Here is a 24961-nt window from a genome sequence, read left to right on the forward strand (position 1 = left end):
TAAATAATCATAAGTATTATGGATTTTAAACATTTAGGTACATATAAGTATCTTTTATATCGGCTGAAAGCTTAAATTCTTGTTAATCTAACTGCACTGTCCAATTTACAGTAGCTATTACAGTGAAAACATGCCATGCGATTGTTTGAGGACGGCGCCCCACATCAAAATATTTTTCCACTGGCACAGGTTTCATACATTCACATATAACGCTAAAATATTCACTTACTTTTTGAAAATCTTCCTCTGATTTGTCATCGAAAGGGTCCCAGCTATAACATGTAGTGTCATTTTGTTAGATAAAATCCTTCTTTATATCCCAAAAAGTCTGTTTAGTTTGTGCCATCGATTTGAGTAATCCACTAGTTCAACTTGCAGAGAAAGGAATCCGAAAATCTACCCCTAAACTTTGTTTCAACAAGTCAAAATATGTTTCTATTTACTCCTCAGATACCCTAAAATGTAATCAAACTATAATATTTCTTACAGAAAGAAGTATGTTCAATAGGAAACCGATTTACCAGGTGCGTAATGTCTTCATGGCGTGCGCAAATACGAATTTCCAAGACAGTTTCCTTCTGCTAAAACTGATATTTCTTATTCGTTTTTGAAGTTACAAGCCTGAAACGAACATAGACTGCTGACACCCTGTGGAAGCCATAGGAATTGCATCCAGGGAGCTAATTCTCAATATGACCTTTCTCTTGCATTTCTAAGAGTGTGGTCTCTCAACAAAAAGAAAATCTGGTTGGTTTTTCTTTGGATTTTCTCCTACCATATCTAATGTGTTATATTCTCCTACATTATTTTAACATTTCTACAAACTTCAAGGTGTTTTCTTTCCAATGGTACCAATTATATGCATATCCTCGCTTCAGGGCCTGAGATACAGGCAGTTTACTTTGGGCACGTCATTCAGACAGGAAGTGGAGAAAAAAGGGGCCTAGCCCTAAACAGGGGTGGCAATAATTTTGACCCCTAAACAAAAACTCTTTCTCTGAGAAATGGTATTATTAGTATAAAATAATATTGTTTCCCCCAAAAATGTATCATACAATATAGCTCAGGATTTGTATTATTTATTTTTAAACAGTATTTTTTTGCTCATCTTTATCAATGGTGCCACTGATTATGGACCCCACTGTATCTAAGCCTCACTTCTAGGCTGTGATTACCATCCATTGGCAGCTTCTCTCTCATTAGCCCCAGACATTGAGCTCGAAATGATTGAGCATGGAGGATGCTTGTCTTCGAACACCCAGCACCAGAGATGTGATTAGATTGTGAAGCCTGCAGTATCAGGTGGAATTGGCACATTGCATGGCAAGGGTTATATGCATTTATGTTCAATGCCCTCATGGACTGAGAGGAGTGTGAGGGTTCCGTACTTGACTTTACGGTCCTTTCCTCCCAATGCCACTCTTAAACAGTGAGAGGAAATGGCAGATATAATAGAAGTGGTCCTTTCTATCTATATTAGGTACATGGACTAATAGATGTCTGTTAATTTGTGGTTCTGGTGAATGATGGAGAGGGAGAACTAATGTTCACATTGCAAAGTAATGCAGAGTGCTGCATTAAAGTATCCTGATTTACCATTTCAATGAGACAGGCAGTCTGGGTATAGAGTTCACACTCAATGAGTAATTTTTGTGCAAATGAGAGCAATTACAGACAAAGTGCACAGCTTTCAGGTATGTGGTTAAATTATGCTTCACAGGTTGAAATAGTATCAAGAGATCATATGTAGTTGTTCTAATACTTGTACAAGCAGCCATAAAGAGACTTGCATATGTTTTCTTCCTTTCTCATTCTTATGGTGAAGGAATATCCTTGGCAACTTATTATTATTACAAAAACATTTTAGGGGGTAGATCAGCGTTAATATTGCAGATAGATTGAAGCTTCCATTAATTTAATTATCTGCATCATTTCCGATCCCCAATATATTTTGTTGTAAATATATACAGCGCATTCAGAAAGTATTCATACCATTTTGTTACATCACAGCCTTATTCTAAAACGGATTAAATTGTTATTTTCCCGCAGCAATCTACACACAATACCCCATAATGACAAAGCAAAAACAGGTTTATAGACATTTTTGCAAATGAATAAAAAAATACAAACTTAAATATTACATTTACAGTTGACGTCGGAAGTGTACATGAAAGACAGGGTCCTGAAAAAGGGATGTTTCTTTTTTTGCTGAGTTTACATACATACATACATACATACATACATACATACATACATACATACATATATATATATTGTTGGAGTCAGAAGTTTACATACACCTTAGCCAAATACGTTTAAACTCAGTTTTTCAAAACTCCTGACATTTAATCCAAGCAAAAATTCCCTGTCTTAGGTCAGATAGGATCACCACTTTATTTTAAGTATGTGAAATGTCAGAATAATAGTAGAGAGAATTATTTATTTCAGCTTTTATTTCTTTCATCACATTCCCAGTGGGTTAGAAGTTTACATACACTCAATTAGTATTTGGTAGCATTGCCTTTAAATTGTTTAACTTGGGTCAAATGTTTCGGGTAGCCTTCCTCAAGCTTCCCACAATAAGTTGGGTGAATTTTGGCCCATTCCTCCTGACAGAGCTGGTGTAACTGAGTCAGGTTTGTAGGCCTCCTCGATCGCACACGCTTTTGTAGTTTTGCCCATAAAATGTTATATAGATTTAAGGTCAGGACTTTGTGACGGCAACTCCAATACCTTGACTTTGTTGTCCTCAAGCCATTTTGCCACAACTTTGGAAGTATGCTTGTGGTCATTGTCCATTTGGAAGACCTATTTGCGACCAAGCTTTAACTTCCTGACTGTAACGCCCTGGTCATAGAGAGGGGTTTTTTGTTCTTTATTTTGGTTAGGCCAGGGTGTTACATTGGGTGGGCGTTCTATGTTCCCTTCTCTATGTTTTTGTATTTCTTTGTTTTGGGCCATGTGTGGCTCCCAATCAGGCACAGCTGAAGCTCGTTGTTGCTGATTGGGAGTCACACATAAGGAGCATGTTTTTCCTTTGGGTTTTGTGGGTAATTGTTTCTATTTTGAGTATTTTCCTAACAGGACTGTTTGCAGTCGTTTTTGTTCATTTTTGTAGTGTTCTCTTGTTTTTTGAATTAAAATTCTAATGATGAACACATCCTCTGCTGCACCTTGGTCTAATTCTGACGACGGCCGTTACAGAATTACCCACCAACAACGGACCAAGCAGCGGAGGAAGGAGCAGCACAAGGAGAGGCACCAGGAGAAAAGCTATCTGGAGTCGTGGACCTGGGAGGAAATCCTGGACGGGAAAGGACCATGGGCTCAAGCTGGGGATTATCGCCGCCCGCAGTGGGAGATCGAGGCGGCGAGAGCTGAGAGGCGCTGGTATGAGGAAAGGGAGCGCAACAGACACGGGAGGCAGCCCCAAAAACATTTTTTGGGGGGGCAGATGGGGAGATTGGCTGAGTCAGGCGGTAGACCTGAGCCAACTCCCCGTGCTTACTGGAAGCAGCGTGGTACTGGTAAGACACCGTGTTATGCTGTGGAGCGCACGGTGTCCCGAGTGCGCGTTCAAAGCCCGGTGCGCTATATACCAGCCCCCCGCAAGTGCCATGCGAGTGCAGGCATCGAGCCAGGGCGGCTGGTGCCAGCTCAGCGCGTCTGGTCTCCAGTGCGCCTCCTCGGTCCAGGTTATCCTGCGCCGGCGTTGCGCACTGTGTCTCCAGAGCGCTGGGAGGGTCCAGTTCGCCCAATGCCTGCTCTCCGTGGGCATTCAGCCTGGAGTGTGGGTAAAGAGCGTCTGTACCAGAACTCCAGTGCTCCCCCACAGCCCAGTTTATCCTGTGCCTCCTCCTCGGACCAGGCCTCCAGTGGGTCTCCCCATCCTGGGCCGTCCTGTGCCTGCTCCCCGGACCAGGTCTCCAGTGGGTCTCCCCATCCTGGTCCGTCCTGTGCCACCTCCCAGGACAAGGCCTCCAGTGGGTCTCCCCATCCTGGTCCGTCCTGTGCCGCCTCCCAGGACTAGGCCTCCAGTGGGTCTCGCCAGTCCGGAGCCGCCAGAGCTGCCCGCCAGTCCGGAGCCGCCAGAGCCGCCCGCCTGTCCGGAGCCGCCAGAGCCGCCCGCCTGTCCAGAGCAGTCAAAGCCGCCCGCCACCCCGGTGAGTCCTGTGCCTGTGCCCAGGGCCAGGCCTCCATCATGTCTCCCCAGCCTGGTGAATACTGGGCCAGGGCCGCCAGAGCCGCCCGCCAGCCCGGAGCCGCCAGAGCCGCCCGCCAGACTGGTGAGTCCTGTGCCTGCGCGCAGGGCCAGGCCTCCTTCATATCTCCCCAGCCTGGTGAATCCTGGGTCAGTGCCGCCGGAGCCGCCAGGGACACCCGCCAGCCGGGCGCAGCCAGAGAGTAAATTCTAATGATGAACACATCCTCTGCTGCACCTTGGTCTAATTCTGACGACGGCCGTTACACTGACTGATGTCTTGAGATGTTGCTTCAATATGTCCACCTAATTTTCCCTCTTCATGATGCCATCTATTTTGTGAAGTGCACCAGTCCCTCCTGTAGCGAAGCACCCCCACAACATGATGCTGCCACTCCCATGCTTCATGTTCGAATGGTGTTCTTCAGCTTGCAAGCGTCCCCCTTTTTCCTCCAAACATAACGATGGTCATTATGGCCAAACAGTTCTATTTTTGTTTCATCAGACCAGACGACATTTCTCCAAAAAGTATGATCTTTGTCCCCATGTGCAGTTGCAAACCGTAGTCTGGCATTTTATGGCAGTTTTGGAGCAGTGGCTTCTTCCTTGCTGAGTGGCCTTTTAGGTTATGTCGATATAGGACTCGTTTTACTGTGGATATAGATACTTTTGTACTTGTTTCCTCCAGCATCTTTACAAGGTCCTTTGCTTTTGTTCTGGGATTGATTTGCACTTTTTGCACCAAAGTACGTTCATCTCTAGGAGACAGAACGCGTCTCCTTCCTGAGCGGTATGACGGCTGCGTGGTCCCATGGTGTTTGTACAGATGAACGTGGAACCTTCAGGCGTTTGGAAATTTCTCCCCAGGATGAACCAGACTTGTGGAGGTCTACAATATTTTTCTGAGGTCTTGGCTGATTTCTTCTGATTTTCCCATGATGTCAGGCAAAGAGGCACTGAGTTTGAAGGTAGGCCTTGAAATACATTCACAGGTACACCTCCAATTGACTCAAATGATGTCAATTAGCCTATCGGAAGCTTCTAAAGCCATGACATCATTTTCTGGAATTTTCCAAGCTGTTTAAAATAACTGTCAACTTAGTGTATGTAAACTTTCGACTAAAACTGTTAAAACCTGTCTGATTAAGATTAACAATAATATCCAACAATACCTTTTTTATTCTGTGCGCTATGCATTTGGCTAGAATTTTTACAGGGAGTACCGGTTCAGAGTCAATGTATCCTGGGGCACCGGTGTCGAGGTAGTTAAGGTAATTATGTACATGCGGGTAAGGTTATTAAAGTGGCTATGCATAGATGATAACAGAGAGTAGCAGCAGGTTAGGGGGTGTGGGGGGGGGGGGGGGGTGCAAATAGTCTGGGTAGCCATTTGATTAGCTGTTCAGGAGTCTTATGGCTTGGGGGTAGAAGCTGTTTAGAAGCCTCTTGGACCTAGTCTTGGCACTCCGGTATCGCTTGCCGTGCGGTTGCAGAGAGAACAGTCTATGCCTAGGGTGGCTGGAGTCTGACAATTTTTAGGGCCTTTCTCTGACACCGCCTGGTATAGAGGTCCTGGATGGCAGGACACTTGGCCCCGGTGATGTACTGGGCCGTACGCATTACCCTCTGTAGTGACTTGCGGTCAGAGGCTGAGCAGTTGCCAGACCAGGTAGTTATGCAAACCGTCAGGATGCTCTCGATGGTGCAGCTGTAAAACCTTTTGAGTATCTGAGGACCCATGCCAAATCTTTTCAGTCTCCTGAGGGGGAATAGGTTTTGTCGTGCCCTCTTCACAACTGTCTTGGTGTGCTTAGAACTTGTTAGTTTGTTGGTGATGTGGACGCCAAGGAACTTGAAGCTCTCAACCTTCTCCACTATAGCCCCGTCGATGAGATTGTGGGCGTGCTCTGTCCTCCTGTTCCTGTAGTCCACAATCATCTCCTTTTTCTTGATCATGTTGAGGGAGAAGTTGTTGTCCTTACACCACACGGTGAGGTCTCTGACCTCCCCCCTATAGGCTGTCTCATCGTTGTCGGTGATCAGGCCTACCACTGTTGTGTCATCAGCAAACTTAATGATGGTATTGGAGTTGTGCCTGGCCGTGCAGTCGTGGGTGAACAGGGAGTACAGGAGGGGACTGAGCATGCACCCATGAGGGGCCCCGTGATGAGGATCAGCGTGGCGGATGTGTTGTTACCTACCCTTACCACCTGGGGGTGGCCCATCAGGAAGTCGAGGATCCAGTTGCAGAGGGTAGTGTTTAGTCCCAGGGTCCTTAGCTTGGTGATGAGCTTTGAGGGCACTATGGTGTTGAACGCTGAGCTGTAGACAATGAATCGCATTCTCACATATGTGTTCCTTTTGTCCAGGTGGGAAAGGGCAGTGTGGAGTGCAATAGAGATTGCATCATCTGTGAATCTGTTGGTGTGGTATGCAAATTGGAGTGGGTCTAGGGATTAATGTGAGCCATGAACAGCCTTTCAAAGCATGGCTACAGACGGGAGTGCTACGGGTTGGTAGTCATTTAGGCAGGTTACCTTAGTGTTCTTGGGCACAGGGACTATGGTGGTCTGCTTGAAACATGTTGGTATTACAGACTCAGACAGGGAGAGGATGAACATGTCAGTGAAGACACTTGCCAGTTGGTCAGCGCATTCTCAAAGTATACGTCCTGGTAATCCGTCTCGTCCAGCGGCCTTGTGAATGTTGACCTGTTTAAAGGTCTTACTCACATCGGCTGCGGAGAGCGTGATCACACTGTCATCCGGAACAGCTGATGTTCTCATGCATGTTTCAGTGTTACTTGGCTAGAAAAGATCATAGAAGTTATTTAGCTCGTCTGGTAGGCTCGTGTCACTGGACAGCTCTCGGATGTGCTTCCCTTTGTGTTTGTAAGAGTTGACAAGCCCTGCAACATACGACGAGCGTCGGAGCCGGTGTAGTACGATTCGATCTTAGTCCTGTATTGATGCTTTGCCTATTTGATGGTTCGTCAGAGAGCATAGCGGAATTTCTTATCAGCTGCCGGGTTAGAGTCACGCTCCTTGAAGCGTCAGCTCTACCCTTTAGCTTAGTGAGAATGTTGCCTGTAATCCATGGCTTCTGGTTGGGGTATGTACGTATGTACCGTCACTGTGGGGACGACGTCCTCGATGCACTTATTGATGAAGCCAGTGACTGATGTGGTGTACTTCCTAATGCCATCGGAAGAATCCCAGAACATATTCCAGTCTGTGCTAGCAAAATAGTCCTGTAGTTTAGCATCTGCTTCATCTGACCACTTTTTTATAGATCGAGTCACTGGTGCTTCCTGCTTTAATATTTGCTTGTAAGCAGGAATCAGGAGGATGGAGTTATGGTCTGATTTGCCAAATGAAGGGTGAGGGAGAGCTTTGTATGCGTCTCTGTGTGTGGAGTAAAGGTGGTCTCTAATGTTTTTTCCCGTCTGGTTGCACATTTAACATGCGGATAGACATTTTTCTGTACAGCTGTTAATTTTACATTATTAATAGAAAAAAAAGGTTAGTAGAGATTAAGATTAGTAGAGATGGAGGAGACTAAATAGAAAACTTATGTTTAACTTATGTTTGTTTGTATAAGTCAAATGTCATGCTCCTTTCTCTTGAAGGACAGGTGCTGGATGAAAAAGAATGGCTATGGATAGTCTCTAGAATTAACAAAATATAAGCTAACTCTACCTATGAAGACCCTGTTCATAATGCATCGTAGACTCGCTTGCTTTTGATCCATCCATAGTCATAAGAACAAAGACACTACTTTTGCAATTAAAAAGCTTTTATCACCCACACATGCCCTCATCAGGTTGTCATGTTGCCGAAGCACTCTCTGTTTTCTCTCTCAGCACACAAGGTGTTAGAGGTTGTTGCCATTTAGCCAGAGGCCTCTGTGATTCATGAGCAGGTATTACAATGCCAACAAGGATTTCAAACCTTATGTCTGTCACTGATTTCTCTACCCCCACAAGTCAAGCGTTTCCAGATCCATGCAGAAATGGATACTACTCTATGTCAGCAACTAGATAGAGTTTGCCCTGCTAACATTTCCCTGGTAGCGGACTACAGTCTGTTTTTATGCTACTACAAGTATCGATGTACACATGTCTGTAGACAGATAGGAAGGGCAGATAGAATGCCTTGGCTCTGTGCAGACCTAAATAACCTGATGAAAGGGGACAGTGAACGGGACAGTGACATGACATGATATGCAATTTTCCTACAGTGTATATTAAGTACATATGCAATACAATCTTCTAATAGGATATAGCATGGTTACAGATTTAACACTTGTCTGTGCACATTTTAACAGTATGGGCTCTATTTTCGGATGGTGTTAAGCCAGCGCAATTGTCAAATGCACGCTTGTTGGCAATTTCAACCTGTTAAAGACAGCATTGTACTACCCTTGCGCCAGGATTGGTAATTTATCAGTCTTATATATGCTCGCTTGCGCTGAGGTGGAAGGGGTGGCAATATCTGAGGTGTGTCCTTAAAAATGTGTGCCAAAGTGCCAATTTCAGGCAGAGCTGGTGGGGATATTTAAGACCAACCAAAAGCTGGTCTTAGCAGTAACACAGTTGGTTATGGCATGGATTTTGACCGCAGAAGCGTAGCCTATTCAGTCATGACTCATAGGGCCATATGCGCATGGAACAGGAGAGATGTGCTTTTTTTGCACGTAAACCTCGTATTTAGAAACATAAAAAACAAATGTTTTTTTCCATTTCGTTTCATTTTATTAAAAACCAAGCCTCCCCTCCTCTCAATTAAAACATATTTTTTGTTCTGCCCAATGCATTTACCAAGTAGTCAAGACTATCAATAAAGGGTTTTCCTCATGAGACCGCTTTGAAATAAATCTTAATCATCAAAGCTTTATTAAAAGTTAGTGTTTGGGAGCAGCAAAACAGTTAGCAGACATCCCCTTTTAATCTATGTAATGTATTATTTTGGATGTGCGTGAGCAATGCTGTTCAACAGCAATACTGTTCAACAGCAATGCTTCGAGTATCTTTCTTATCCTGGCCATGCATTAGCCAAGTAGCCTATCCATAAGGTTTCTAAATGTTTCTACTTGTGAGGCTTTTGTTTTCATGCTTTTGCATTATTCTCAATTCACATAGGCTTACCTGCAGTACACACCCCATTCGGCTTGTATCCATCCCCATTTCAAAAGAGAACGTCTTGTCCGGTTACAAAAGACTGGCTCCACTAAACATATTAAAATTATTCAGTCCTATAACGCTATATCAATGGATAATGGTAGGCCTAGGCTACAGTTGAAGTCGGAAGTTTACATACACTTAGTTTGGAGTCATTAAAACTCGTTTTTCAACCACTCCACAAATTTCTTGTTAAGAAACTATAGTTTTGGCAAGTCGGTTAGGACATCTACTTTGTGCATGACACAAGTCATTTTTCCAACAATTGTTTATATACAGATTATTTCACTTATAATTCACTGTATCACAATTCCAGTGGGTCAGGAGTTTACATACACTAAGTTGACTGTGCCTCTAAACAGTTTGGAAAACTCCAGAAAATGATGTAATGGCTTTAGAAGCTTCTTATAGTCTAATTGGCATAATTTGAGTCAATTGGAGGTTTACCTGTGAATGTATTTCAAGGCCTACCTTCAAACTCAGTGCCTCTTTCTTGACATCATAGGAAAATCTAAAGAAATCAGCAAAGACCTCCACTAAAAATTGTAGACCTCCACAAGTCTGGTTCATCCTTGGGAGCAATTTCCAAACGCCTGAAGGTACCACGTTCATCTGTAGAAACAATAGCACGCAAGTATAAACACCATGGGACCACACAGCCGTCATACCGTTCAGGAAGGAGACGCTTTCTGTCTCCTAGAGATGAACGTACTTTGGTGCGAAAAGTGCAAATCAATCCCAGAAGAATAGCAAAGGACCTTGTGAAGATGCTGAAGGAAACAGGTACAAAAGTATCTATATCCACAGTAAAACGAGTCCTGTATCGACATAACCTGAAAGGCCGCTCAGCAAGGACTGGTGCACTTCACAAAATAGATGGCAGGCATCATGAGGTAGGAAAATGATGTGGATATATTGAAGCAACATCTCAAGACATCAGTCAAGAAGTTAAAACTTGGTTGCAAATAGGTCTTCCAAATGGACAATGACCCCAAGCATACTTCCAAAGTTGTGGTAAAATGGCTTAAGGACAACAAAGTCAAGGTATTGGAGTGGCCATCACAAAGCCCTGACCTCAATCCCATAGAAAATTTGTGGGCAGAACTGAAAAAGCTTTATGCGAGCAAGGAGACCTACAAATCTGATTCAGTTACACCAGCTCTGTCCGGAGGAATGGGCCAACATTCACCCAACTTATTGTGGGAAGCTTACGGAAGGCTTCCCGAAACGTTTGACCCAAGTTAAACAATTTAAAGGCAATGCTACCAAGTACTAATTGAGTGTATGTAAACTTCTGACCCACTGGGAATGTGATGAAAGAAATAAAAGCTGAAATAAATATTTCTCTCTACTATTTTTCTGACATTTCACATACTTAAAATAAAGTGGTGATCCTAACTGACCTAAGACAGGGTATTTTTACTTGGATTAAATGTCAGGAATTGTGAAAACTGAGTTTAAATGTATTTGGCTAAGGTGTGTGTAAACTTCAGTTTTCAACTGTATATCCTGCGTATTGAGAACGTACATCACATATCCAATTACATTTACGGGAACCTAGTATGTTTTATTTGAGGAGAAGTGCAATGCGTAAAGACATGTATAGGCCTATCCTCATTGATCCAATTGCAACTATGTTGACTGTCAACACTCCAAACATATTGAGCAAACATCGTTTTTTTTTACTGTTGTTATTTGTCCTTACTGTAGCCAATGCTATTTAATAAACTGTATTGTATCAATCCACAATATACTAGGACAATAATATTTTGTGCCCCCTGCCGTATATGACAATGCAATGGCCGTCAACAACCTACAGAGCTTGAGACAAAGGCTTGCAGTATTAAGCCATGAAACGCGTTGATCGGCCAGTGAGTTGCCAAGCCCTCGTCACACATACAATTTATTTATTCATCAAAACCTAGCCCTTTTGCACCACAGCCAGCTATTGCGCTCATAATTCCTTCTGAGAAAATAGCAAACATATTTCCGATACGTGCATGCACATTTACATTTCAGTCATTTAGCAGACGCTCTTATCCAGAGCGACTTACAGTAGTGAATGCATACGTTTCACCATTTTTTTTTTCTCCGTTCTGGTCCCCCATGGGAATCGAACCCACAATCCTGGTGTTGCAAACACCATGCTCTACCAACTGAGCCACACGGGACCGTGTGTGCATGTACATGAGTATGTGCACATGTCCTAGTGAATATTTTATTCTGGGTGTTACTGTTATTCCTTCTGTACATCAAATGTCACAGATGACCTCTGGTTTAAACTACATTTCCACATACCTGCTCCCTTAAAGTAATGTGCCACTCTCCTCCAGCATCCGGGTTATATGATCAATGCATTTCAGTGCTATAGCTCCATCTCTAGGGCACTGTCCACATTGATGTGCATGGAAATGTATGTTTGTATCTGTCAAAGCTATCTTGGTGTCAATGCGATACAGTATTGAGATGCTAAGGATATGGGTTAGCCTGTGTGGAGGAATAATAGTCAGTCTGTTTTCTGTATGTGACTGAATCTGTTTCACTCTATTATGCCTCTATTGTAGAATATAACCATTTTATAAGACTGCTGTGTATATTTCTCTCCACAGATTTCCTTCCTGGCAGAGATGGGTTTTGGGGGTGTACTCCTCTACATGGACCCCTGTGACAGCCCCAGTGACCAGAGTCTGTGGCACAAAGCCTTTGGGGTCACCCTGAACCCTGGGGGAGACCCCTCCACCCCTGGATACCCCAGTATTGGTGAGTGAGTGTAATGTACCGTCTCTCTGCAGATGATCCTGGATCAGTATGAGGTGAATCAATCAGTCATGACTGTCACACAGTTCAGAGAGTGACCACAGAACACCCCATCCTCTACACCATGGGTATTCAACTCTTATCCTATGAGGTCTGGAGCCTGCTGGTTTTCTGTTCTACCTGATAATTAATTGCACCCACCTGGTGTCCCAGGTCTAAATCAGTCCCTGATTAGTGGGGAACAATGAAAAAACGCAGTGGAACTGGCTTCGAGGTCCAGAGTTGAGTTGTACACAGTACATCCTTCTTATTTTAATAGGAGCTCCTCTGTATTCCCTCTCTTATGTTTCCTCTTTAGATGCTGCGGCATCTTGTGCCGAATTTGAAGGTCTAATGAGTGCACAAAGTCCTCAGAGGCCCTCTGTGTTGATAATATACAGTTGAAGTCGGAAGTTTACATACACCTTAGCCAAATACATTTAAACTCAGTTTTTCACAATTCCTGACATTTAATCCTATTACAAATTCCCTGTCGTAGGTCAGTTAGGATCGCCACTTTATTTTAAGAATGTGAAATGTCAGAATAATAGTAGAGAGAATTATTTATTTAAGCTTTTATTTCTTTCATTGCATTCCCAGTGGGTCAGAAGTTTACATACACTCAATTAGTATTTGGTAGCATTGCCTTTAAATTGTTTAACTTGGGTCAAACGTTTTGGGTAGCCTTCCACAAGCTTCAAACAATAAGTTGGGTGAATTTTGGCCCATTCCTCCTGACAGAGCTGGTGTAACTGAGTCAGGTTTGTAGGCCTCCTTGCTCACACACGCCTTTTCAGTTCTGCCCACAAATTTTCAATAGGATTGAGGTCAGGGCATTGTGATGGCCACTCCAATACCTTGACTTTGTTGTCCTTAAGCCTTTTTTCCACAACTTTGGAAGTATGCTTGGGGTCATTGTCCATTTGGAAGACCCATTTGCGACCAAGCTTTAACTTCCTGACTGATGTCTTGAGATGTTGCTTCAATATATCCACATCATTTTCCTACCTCATGATGCCATCTCTCTTGTGAAGTGCACCAGTCCCTCCTGCAGAAAAGCACCCCCAAAACATGATGCTGCCACACCCGTGCTTCACAGTTGGGATGGTGTTCTTCGGCTTGCAAGCCCCCCCCCCCCCCCTTTTCCTCCAAACATAACAATAACATTATGGCCAAACAGTTCTATTTTTGTTTCATCAGACCAGAGGACATTTCTCCAAAAAATACGATCTTTGTCCCCATGTGCAGTTGCAAACCGTAGTCTGGCTTTTTATGGCGGTTTTGGAGCAGTGGCTTCTTCCTTGCTGAGCGGCCTTTCAGGTTATGTCGATATAGGACCTGTTTTACTGTGGATATAGATACTTTTGTACTTGTTTCCTCCAACATCTTCACAAGGTCCTTTGCTGTTGATCTGGGATTGATTTGCACTTTTCGCACCAAAGTACGTTCATCTCTAGGAGACAGAACGTGTCTTCTTCCTGAGCGGTATGACAGCTGCGTGGTCCCATGGTGTTTATACTTGCGTACTATTGTTTGTACAGATGAACGTGGTACCTTCAGGCGTTTGGAAATTGCACCCAAGGATGAAGCAGAATTGTGGAGGTCTACAATTTTTTGTGGAGGTCTTGGCTGATTTCTTTTGATTTTCCCATGATGTCAAGCAAAGAGGCACTGAGTTTGAAGTTAGTCCTTGAAATACATCCACAGGTACACCTCTAATTCACTCAAATGAGGTCAATTAGACTATCAGAAGCTTCTAAAGCCATGACATAATTTTCTGGAATATTCCAAGCTGTTTAAAGACACGGTCAACTTAGTGTATGTAAACTTCTGACCCACTGGAATTGTGATACAAAACTATAATTTGTTAACTAGACATTTGTGGAGTGGTTGAAAAACGAGTTTTAATGACTCCAACCTGACTTCAACTGTATGGTGTGTGTCTGCATGCGTGGGTTTGTGTGTATTTGTGTCAGGTAGAGCACAACCAGGGAGAGAGTTAGAGAGATTGAATAGATAAGGCATTCAAAAGTTGCTTTGTTTGTTTTCAGATAATGACTTGACAATGAGGTCTAGGATTAGTAGGAACTGAGTTAGAGGAAGCTGAAACTGTAAAGCCAAGAGAATGTCCAAGTCAACAATAACAATATCTAAGATATATATTATAAATCCCTCAGAAATTGATATAAACATAATGATAATACTGCATATATTATTTTGTGCATGATTCTGTTCTTAACGCTTGTCACTGGTACAGAAAGCAGAGGCTCTTGGACCCTCCTTTCCAGTCTCGTATCACGTGAACAAGACATGGCTGCCGTGTTAGTGTGAGGCAAATTCACTCCCCTCTCTAGACTCTATCATCACTCTCACTTCAGCCTGTCACTGGGGGGCCTGTGTCATCATCTTTAGTAATCACTTCAGATGTCTAGCACTCAGCATGCCGACCAGCATGTGGCTTATCATTACACACCAACCTGTCTTTAATGTCTCATATCATTATCGATAGTAACGACTCCAGTGTCAACACCTGCAGCTAGCAAAGGCCTCACGTGACTAGCATTCTATCATTAAAATACTCGTCTCAGAAACCAGAGAAGAGGAGAATTGATTCAATAAGCATTAAAATGCCATTAAGAGCATGCAGCTTCTTCCCTGCCTTTTCTTCGTAGCTGCATAATGCATAATGACGATATGATTGTTTCCATGATAATAGAGAATAGTTTCTTTACTCAGTTGATTTGTGTTAGTAATGTAGGCTGGCCAGAATCTAAATCACAGCAGTGAGTCGCTGTCCATGATCCTGGTCTCCTGGTCTACTGTAGTTAAATCCTCACCACATGACTGTGGTCTTCCCTGGCTCCCTTTCTATCTAGCCTCAGCCTCCTGGCCTGCCTGCCCTGGCTGGCTGCTCGTTGGGGACGCGTCATTACTGTTGAAGTACCTTTGTCCTGCTAAGGGTCTGGGTAACACGGTGGCAGGACACAGATGAGGCTGCTAACAGATGCCTGTACAGATGTTGGATGTCTGCACTTTCACCATTACCACCGGTTGCTGCATCCCAGTGCACCACCTGTAAGATGAGCAAGTGATGGGAGAGGACACTTTACTACTCCTTACAGCCATCCCACTGGTCACAGACGTCATTCCAACGTCTAGTTTTGATTTAGATTTGGTTGAGTTGTCAACCAATGTGAATTCATTGTGAAATCAACAACAAATGTCACCATGTCATTGGATTCAGGTTAAAAGTTGGGTGAAAAAAATCACTAAATTCGCTTACGTTGATGACTTTTTGCGAATCAGTTTTCTACGTTGATTCAACATCATCACATAGATTTTTTTTTATGACATGGAAATAACGTTGATTCAACCAATTTTTGCCCTGTGGGATGCTGTCTTCCATAAAATAAATACCATAATAAAAGTTTTGAGCAGATAAAAAAAGGTATAAATAATTTGAATATAAACCTTTATTTGGTCCATATTTTGTAATGCAGATTAAAAAAAATAGGGCTTAGGCCTAATGTTACAGCCATCTATTTGTCCTTGAATAGCCACAGCAAGTAATTAAATATTCATGAATCAATAGACTAGTGGTATTCAATACTTGTCATTTTCTCTTTTTGCTTTGATTCCGTAGTTCATTATTCATCATTTGGCATATCAGCAGTCTGTGTGTTGATTTTTTATTAGAGAAATCCTTGTAGTATTATCGCTGTGCTGTATTGTCACATTGCCTGCTGGGAAAGGCAAAGTAAATCAAAGCACTGTCTTTTGAAACACGCTGTTTCTCAGTTTACCCCTGAATGTGAAAGCAGCGGTTGCTCACACAGAGGGAGTATGTGTAGGGAGGGAAATTGAGACGTATCTGCCAAGACCCACCAAGCAAATTGTGTTTGCTTAGATATGTACAGCAGGTGTTCCTAGGCTGCTTTACATTACACTGGCATGGAATCCATCCCTGTACTGAGAGTTGTAGTTGAGCTTTGATATCCATGGCTTGGCTGTGTTCTGAGGGCAAAGGTTGTGTGCAGAGCACACCTACATTTATACTGACTGTACAAAACATTAGGAGTACCTGCCCTTTCCATGACATAGTCTGACCAGGTGAATCCACTTTTTTTAAATTTTACTTTTATTTAACTAGGCAAGTCAGTTATGAACAAATTCTTATTTTCAATGACAGCCTAGGAACAGTGGGTTAACTGCCTTGTTCAGGGGCAGAACGTCATTTTTACCTTGTCAGCTCAGGGATTAGATCTTGCAACCTTTTTGTTACTAGTCCAACGCTCTAACCACTAGGCTATAATCCTTTATTGATGTCACTTTTTAAATCCACTTCAATTAGTGTAAATGAAGGGGAGGAGACAGGTTAAATAATATTTTTTCAGCCTTCAGACATGGATTGTGTATTTTTACCATACAGAGGGTGAATGGGCAAGACAAAATATTGAAGTGCCTTTGAAGGGGGTATGGTAGTAGGTGCCAGGCGCACCGGTTTGAGTGTGTCATGAATGGCAATGCTGCTGTATTCTTCAACAGTTTCCCGTGTGTATCAAGAATGGTCCACCACCCAAAGGACATCCAGCACACTTGACACTCTGAGAAGCTGTGGGAAGTATTGGGGTCAACATGGGCCAGCATCCCTGTGGAATGCTTTCGACACCTCGTAGAGTCCATGCCCCGACGAATTGAGTCTGTTCTGAGGGCAAAAGGAGGGGGGTGCAACTGAGTATTAGGAAGGTGTTCTTAATGTTTTGTACACTCGTGTTTACATTTAGTCATGTAGCAGATGCTCTTATCTAGGGCAACTTCCAGGAGCAATTAGGGTTAAAGGCCTTGCTCAGATTTTTCACCTAGTCAGCTCATTCGAACCAGCAACCTTTCACTCTTAACAGCTTGGCTGTGAACCAAATACACAGAGAATTTCTACCCATTCAGACTGTTCCTGTGTTTGAAAGGGATATATTTTTACATTTATTCCAAGAGCTTTTCCATGAACTGAACTGATGACTGGGTAGAAAAACAAAACAAAAACCAGAAAGGCTACTGCGGCCACCTGAATATTTATATGCAAGTGAGGCAATAATTGGTTTAGACATTTTTATCTGAAGCGTCTTGTCTTTTGCCAAGCTGTAGCAATTTCCTCATCCATTTGATTCAGTTGCCATGTTATTTATGTTGTTCGGTTTGGATGAATTTTCCAGCTCTGTTTACCAAATGATGACTGCTGCAGGCCATTAAAACGGCTGTGTGCATTAAAGACCCACGCTCTTTATTAGTTGACTGCTGTGCTTTTGGGGAGAGGGGGGACTGATCGCATAATTGCATTAACCTTTAAAGTGAAGATGATGTTCCCTCTCTACTCTCTCATCCTCCTCACCACCATATCTGAGAGAAAGATAGTAGCACCGAACAAGTGGGAACTTCAAACAATTTTTACATGTTAATTTCAAGTCGCTGACAGGTGGGTCTATTCACATGGAAAGAATTGTGTCCCTTGGGTTATTTAGAAACCTTGTTGAAGTCAAAAGAAGCCTTTGAATAGAAATGTAGTAATTTGCATATTTATTTAAATAGGCAGCTGCTATGGGACGAATGTTTGATGCTTTAATGAACAAATGGCTGCCATCGCTATCTGGGAGGTACACGTCCTCCATGCAATGTCACTCATGGCCATCACAATGTGTCTCATCTCTTCCCCTGGTGTGGCTCTCTCATCCGAGCTACTCTTACTTCTTTCTCTACTAACCACAGCCAAGGATTGGGATGATAAGTTGCAGAACATATTGACAATTTGTAGTTTCAAAGGCCCAGTACAGTCAAAAACATGATTTTCCTCAATTTTATTTTACCTTTATTTAACTAGGCAAGTCAGTTAAGAACAAATTCTTATTTACAATGACAGTCTACCCCGGCCAAACCTGGACAACGCTGGGTCAATTGTGTGCCGCCTTATGGGACTCCCAATCACAGCCAGATGTGATGCAGCCTGGATTCAAACCAGGAACTACAGTGACGCCTCTTGAACTGAGATGCAGTGCCTTAGAGAGCATGATGAGGTTGGAATAATACTGTGAAATTGTAAAAATTATGATAATGCCATTTTAGTGTAAGAGCTGTCTGAAAATAAATGTCAGCCTGTTTTGGTGGGATGGGGTTTTAGCCTGCCTAGTTAATAGACCAAAAAGAAAGAGTTCCAAACCTCTCTGCCAATAACAGGTAGTTTTCAGTTTTCCCCTCCCCACTCAGACCACTCGCAGACAATCCTTGTAAAATTGCTGCTTGAGAAATTGCTCTTGCTAAGAATCTATTTTTGTTTCTTTTTGACCATTTTAATTGAAAATAATCACAGTAAGGTACTTAATTGCTACCCAGAAATGTTTTGATATTGAGATAAAAACGGCTGAATTGGGCCTTTAAATTTGTATTTACTTTTGAGTGATAACTGGACCTCACACCAAGCGAATGGTTTATTACTTGCATCAAGGTGATTGCGAGACCATATAAATTCAGTCGGACACCCTCTTATAGTTTTATTTTTAAGTGGGTTGTGAGCTTCATTATGCCTAATTGCCTTTTTAATGAAACAATGCTTACAATGGAGTGTCACAGCAGTGCATTTGCATGTGTTTGAGTTGCATAATGCATGGGGGTTAAAGCTTTAAAAGCTTTCTCTTTGATTTATTAATGCCTCCTACAGATATAAGTGGATTAGTTTTCAAATGGGATAGCATATGTTCACAGATTCCCACTATTCTATCCACGGTTTATATCTAAATCTAATGCAGAGGATAGTTGGATATGTAAACACCAAATATCCTTTTCCTCACCCCAAATGTACAAACAGCATTCACATGGTTGGAGTTGTGAAGCAAATTGATAGTAGGTGCACACAGTGTTGTTACGATCGTCTGAAGAACTGGACCAAGGTGCAGCGTGGTAGGCGTACATTTTACTTTTAATAAAAATGACACCGGAAAAAACAACAAAATACAAAAATGAACGTAAAGCTATATGCAGTGCAGAAAGCAACTACACACAAACACGATCCCACAATCACAGGTGGGAAAAAGGGCTGCCTAAGTATGATCCCCAATCAGAGACAATGATAAACAGCTGCCTCTGATTGGGAACCATACTAGGCCAACAAAGAAATAGAAACCTAGATATGCCCACCCAAGTCACACCCTGACCTAACAAAATAGAGAATAAAAAAGACTCTAAGGTCAGGGCGTGACAGTACCCCCCCAAAGGTGCGGACTCCGGCCGCAAACCTGAACCTATAGGGGAGGGTCCGGGTGGCATCTCCTCTCGGTGGAGTCTCCGGTGCGGGACGCAGACCCCGCTTCGCTTGAGGCTCCCCCCACTTCCGTGGAACCGGACCGTGGATCGTCGCCGGAGGCTCCGGACCGTGGATCGTCGCCGGAGGCTCCGGACCGTGGATCGTCGCCTGGAGGAACCGGACCGTGGATCATCGCCGGAGGCTCTGGACTGGGAACCCCCGCTGGAGGCTCTGGACTGCCGACCGTCGCTGGAGGCTCTGGACTGCAGACCGTCGCTGGAGGCTTCGTGCCCTAGATCTCCACTGGAGGCGTCATGCCCTGGATCACCACTGGAGGCGTCGGGCCATGGATCACCACTGGAGGTGTCGGGCCATGGATCACCGCTGGAGGCTTCGGGCCATGGATCGTCGCTGGAGGCTTTGGGCCAGGGACCGTCGCTGGAGGCCGAGTGCATGGAACTGGCACAGGACGCACCGGGCTGGAGAGATGCACTGGAGGCCGGGTGCGTGGAGCTGGCACAACGCGTCCTGGCTGGATACCCACTTTAGCTTGGTAGGTGTTGAGAGCTGGCACAGGACGCACTGGGCTGTGAAGGCGCACTGGAGGCATAGTGCGTAGAGCTGGCGCAGGATACACTGGGCCGTGGAGGCAAACTGGAGGTCTGGAGCGTAGAGCTGGCACAACGTGTCCTGGCTGAATACACCCTGTAGCACGGCAAGTACGGGGAGCTGGCACAGGCTGCACTGGGTTGTGCTGGTGAACTGGGGATACTGTGCGTAGAGCTGGCGCAGGATATCCTGGGCCGAGGAGACGCACTGGAGACCAGGACCGCTGAGCCGGAACAATCCATCCTGGACAGATGCTCACCTTAGCACGGCAACTCCTGAAAGCAGGCACAGAACGCACCGGGCTAATGGTGCGCACTGGAAGCACGGTGCACAGAACCGGAAAACATGGTATCTGAACCGTGACCAACTCCTCATCGTAACTACAGGGAGTTGGTTCTTGTTCCCACCTTTGCTCCGCTCGCCACCCCGTGTGCCCCCCCATTTTTTTTTGAGGCTGCCTCTCGGGCTTCCGTCGTCTCCTTGATTCCTGTTTTCCTCGCCGTTCCTCTCTCGCTGCCTCCGTCTGCTCCCATGGATGGTGATCCTTTCCGGCCTGGATCTCTTCCCACATCCAGAATCCCTTACCGTCCAGGATATCCTCCCATGTCCAGGATGTCGGCTCCTCCATGCCACGCTGCTTGGTCCTTTGGTGGTGGGATCTTCTGTTACATTCGTCTGAAGAACTGGACCAAGGTGCAGCGTGGTAGGCGTACATTTTACTTTTAATAAAAATGACACTGGAAAAAACAACAAAATACAAACACGACCATAAAGCTATATGCAGTGCAGAAAGCAACTACACACAAACACAATCCCACAATCACAGGTGGGAAAAAGGGCTGCCTAAGTATGATCCCCAATCAGAGACAACGATAAACAGCTGCCTCTGATTGGGAACCATACTAGGCCAACAAAGAAATAGAAACCTAGATATGCCCACCCAAGTCACACCCTGACCTAACAAAATAGAGAATAAAAAAGGCTCTAAGGTCAGGGCGTGACAAGTGTTGTGTTTTGGATAATTCATCCCATATGTAATTTTCAGCGCTTTGCCTAGGAGCGCGGAGATAATGTTTTGTTTTAGGTGTAAAATCTTCATGAACTCCACTGACATTCCCAGTCCTTCTCAACCTAATACATCTTCAGATCTACAGTATCTGCTGCCGTGACAGGTCATGGCCATTAGAAACCTGTCAATGGATATGAATGTACGTGTGTGTGGGTGTGCGTACTTGTCTATGACTCATAAATGCACTAGAGTGGATGTGGGGTTGCACTGGACTTCACTGGACATAATATTTCCTAAGGGCAATCCCTGGTTCACAGTGTCTAGCTTTCCTTTCTTAGCTCCATTCCAGTGTTAAACCAATGAGCATTGAATGTGCATTCAAGCTTCAAATTGGCTTCTCTTCCACAGCCACCATACGATGCTTATAGGAATGAATAGACAAGCAAGTACCACACTGTGTATATTTTACCTGGGATAGCGGTGTGGAGCTCAGTCAAAAACATTATGGAAATGCTGCTTGATTTCTCCGGTGACTCACTGTTTGAGTTCAATAACAATGTAGTCAAGAATATGAGGACTACAAGCAAGTTAGTGAAATGACACTGGCCGCTGCCATGTTTGTATTGTCACATTAAGACCCAACAACTATGCCTATACAAGCTATCAACTTTTCTGATGCTGCTGCTCCCATCTCATTTCCATTCCATTTCCCAAGTTACTCTCTCATGAGTTATACATGCAGCAGTTTTGGTATTAATCATGGTTGTGATCATCTACGCATACAGCAGAAAATAGCGTACATGTTGACATACAGCACATGAATGTAAAGATAACTACTGTACATACACAGCTCCATGTGGGACCTGTTTTTACTGATGTTAATTTATGAGATATCACCTTACCGTTAGTACAAAAGCCCCTTAGCATGTAAGCTTCAAAGGTAAAGAAGGTAATAAATTAGATTGAGCATATCAGTGAATTTTCAATTAATCTCAATAAGATGTTTACTGTAACAGAAGGTAGACATGCTGTGTATGTATTAGAGACGTGTCCAGAGGGGGTTTGAGCAGCAGCTGTTTTGGACTGAACAGCTATCCCTGGGGTACAGACAGAAATAGACAGACATACGCTGTTCACCAGGTAATGCTGCTCAGCCACATCTTGGAAGTGGATCAGCTCTGGACAGTTTCACAAAGCACAACAGGCATAGAAAATCGAAATTTCTTCACACATGCGGGTGTCTTGTTATGCATTTAATGAGAGGGAGAAAGAGAAGCCTCCAGAAGGTCACCACTATTCTCAGCCTTGGCATGAGCACCGCACCACTCTGCCACCCTCTCATCCCCCTCTCATCCACTCTGCCTGGGGAGGGCTGGGGATCCTCTACTCTGCTCTGTGTCAGACAGTGCTGAGGCCGCCTTCTACTTCTCTAACGCCCTGCTGTGAATTTGTTCCCCTCAAGTGGCTGTGTACTGACCCTCATTTTACTCTGAGGTGCTGCTGACTGCTGCTGGAACAACTTCACCTCATTACCATGCAAAGGAGGGGAGCAACAAACTCAATGTCTTCTCTCAATGTGTTTGCCCCCTACTCCAGCTCTTTATTTTCCCCTTTATTCTCTCTCGCTTTCTCTCTTTCTCTAATTCAATTTCAATTTAACCTCTATGGGCTAGGTGGGACGCTTGCGTCCCACCTACTCAACAGCCAGTGTAATCCCATGGCGCGTTATTCAAAAACCTCAAAAATGCAAAAACTTCAATTTTTCAAACATATGACTATTTTACACCATTTTAAAGACAAGACTCTCGTTAATCTAACCACACTGTCCGATTTCAAAAAGGCTTTACAACGAAAGCAAAACATTAGATTATGTCAGCAGAGTACCCAGCCAGAAATAATCAAACACCCATTTTTCAAGCTAGCATATAATGACACATAAACCCAAACCACAGCTAAATGCAGCACTAACCTTTGATGATCTTCATCAGATGACAACCCTAGGACATTATGTTATACAATACATGCATGTTTTGTTCAATCAAGTTCATATTTATATCAAAAACCAGCTTTTTACATTAGCATGTGACTAGCATGTGACTAGCATTCCCACCGAACACTGCCGGTGAATTTACTAAATTACTCACGATAAACGTTCACAAAAAGCATAACAATTATTTTAAGAATTATAGATACAGAACTCCTCTATACACTCGATATGTCCGATTTTAAAATAGCTTTTCGGTGAAAGCACATTTTGCAATATTCTCAGTAGATAGCCCGACATCACAGGGCTAGCTATTTAGACACCCAGTAAGTTTAGCACTCACCAAAGTCAGATTTACTATAAGAAAAATGTTATTACCTTTGCTGTCTTCGTCTGAATGCACTCCCAGGACTTCTACTTCAATAACAAATGTTGGTTTGGTTCAAAATAATGCATAGTTATATCCAAACAGCGGCGTTTTGTTTGTGCGTTCAAGACACTATCCGAAAGAGTAAATAAGGGTGACGAGCATGGCACAATTCGTGACAAAAAAATTCTAAATATTCCATTACCGTACTTCGAAGCATGTCAACCGCTGTTTAAAATCAATTTTTATGCCATTTTTCTCATAAAAAAGCGATAATATTCCGACCGGGAATCTGCGTTTAGGTAAACAGACGAAAGAAAATAAAGCATGGGGTCGACTCGGGCACGCGCCTAAGCCCATAGTACTCTGATCGGCCACTTGTCAAAAGCGATAATGTGTTTCAGCCAGAGGCTGCCTCGATATCGTTCAGCTTTTTGCCGGGCTCTGAGAGCCTATGGGAGCCGTAGGAAGTGTCACGTTAGAGCAAAGATCCTCAGTCTTCAATAAAAAGAGCCAAGATGAAACACAACTTGTCAGACAGGCCACTTCCTGCATGGAATCTTCTCAGGTTTTGGCCTGCCATTTGAGTTCTGTTATACTCACAGACACCATTCAAACAGTTTTAGAAACTTTAGGGTGTTTTCTATCCAAAGCCAATAATTATATGCATATTCTAGTTACTGGGCAGGAGTAGTAACCAGATTAAATCGGGTACGTTTTTTATCCGGCCGTGTCAATAATGCCCCCTAGCCCTAACAGGTTTTAAGGGGCTTTATTGGCATGGGAAACGTATGTTTACATATGAAATAGATAATAAACAAAACGGCAAACTTCACACTTCCAAAAGAATGAAGACATTTTAAATGTCATTATGTCTATATACAGTGTTGTAACGATATGCAAATACAGTGAGGGGAAAAAAGTATTTGATCGCCTGCTGATTTTGAACGTTTGCCCACTGACAAAGAAATGATCAGTCTATAATTTTAATGGTAGGTTTATTTGAACAGTGAGAGACAGAATAACAACAAAAATATCCAGAAAAACGCATGTCAAAAATGTTATAAATTGATTTGCATTTTAATGAGGGAAATAAGTATTTGACCCCCTCTCAATCAGAAAGATTTCAGGCTCCCAGGTGTCTTTTATACAGGTAACGAGCTGAGATTAGGAGCACACTCTTAAAGGGAGTGCTCCTAATCACAGTTTGTTACCTGTATAAAAGACACCTGTCCACAGAAGCAATCAATCAATCAGATTCCAAACTCTCCACCATGGCCAAGACCAAAGAGCTCTCCAAGGATGTCAGGGACAAGATTGTAGACCTACACAAGGCTGGAATGGGCTACAAGACCATCGCCAAGCAGCTTGGTGAGAAGGTGACAACAGTAGATCTTGCATGGAGCCCTAGGCCGAGGGATATTGACAGTTCTTTTGTGTTTTTTCCATTTGCGAATAATCGCAACAAATGTTGTCACCTTCTCACCATGCTGCTTGGCGATGGTCTTGTAGCCCATTCCAGCCTTGT

At 43.5% G+C, this 24961-nt stretch overlaps 1 protein-coding gene across 1 annotated transcript in view; it reads left to right on the forward strand.

Annotated features, from left to right (window-relative positions):
* Positions 1-24961, forward strand: part of naaladl2 (N-acetylated alpha-linked acidic dipeptidase like 2) — a 290768-nt gene that overhangs the window by 123617 nt on the left and 142190 nt on the right. The window contains exon 5 of the mRNA XM_014216734.2: positions 11990-12140. Coding sequence (XP_014072209.1) covers positions 11990-12140 — 151 coding nt within the window. The remainder of the gene's footprint in view (positions 1-11989; positions 12141-24961) is intronic.

The sequence above is a fragment of the Salmo salar genome, chromosome ssa10 (assembly GCF_905237065.1).
Source record: "Salmo salar chromosome ssa10, Ssal_v3.1, whole genome shotgun sequence".
Classification (NCBI taxonomy): Eukaryota; Metazoa; Chordata; class Actinopteri; order Salmoniformes; family Salmonidae; genus Salmo; species Salmo salar.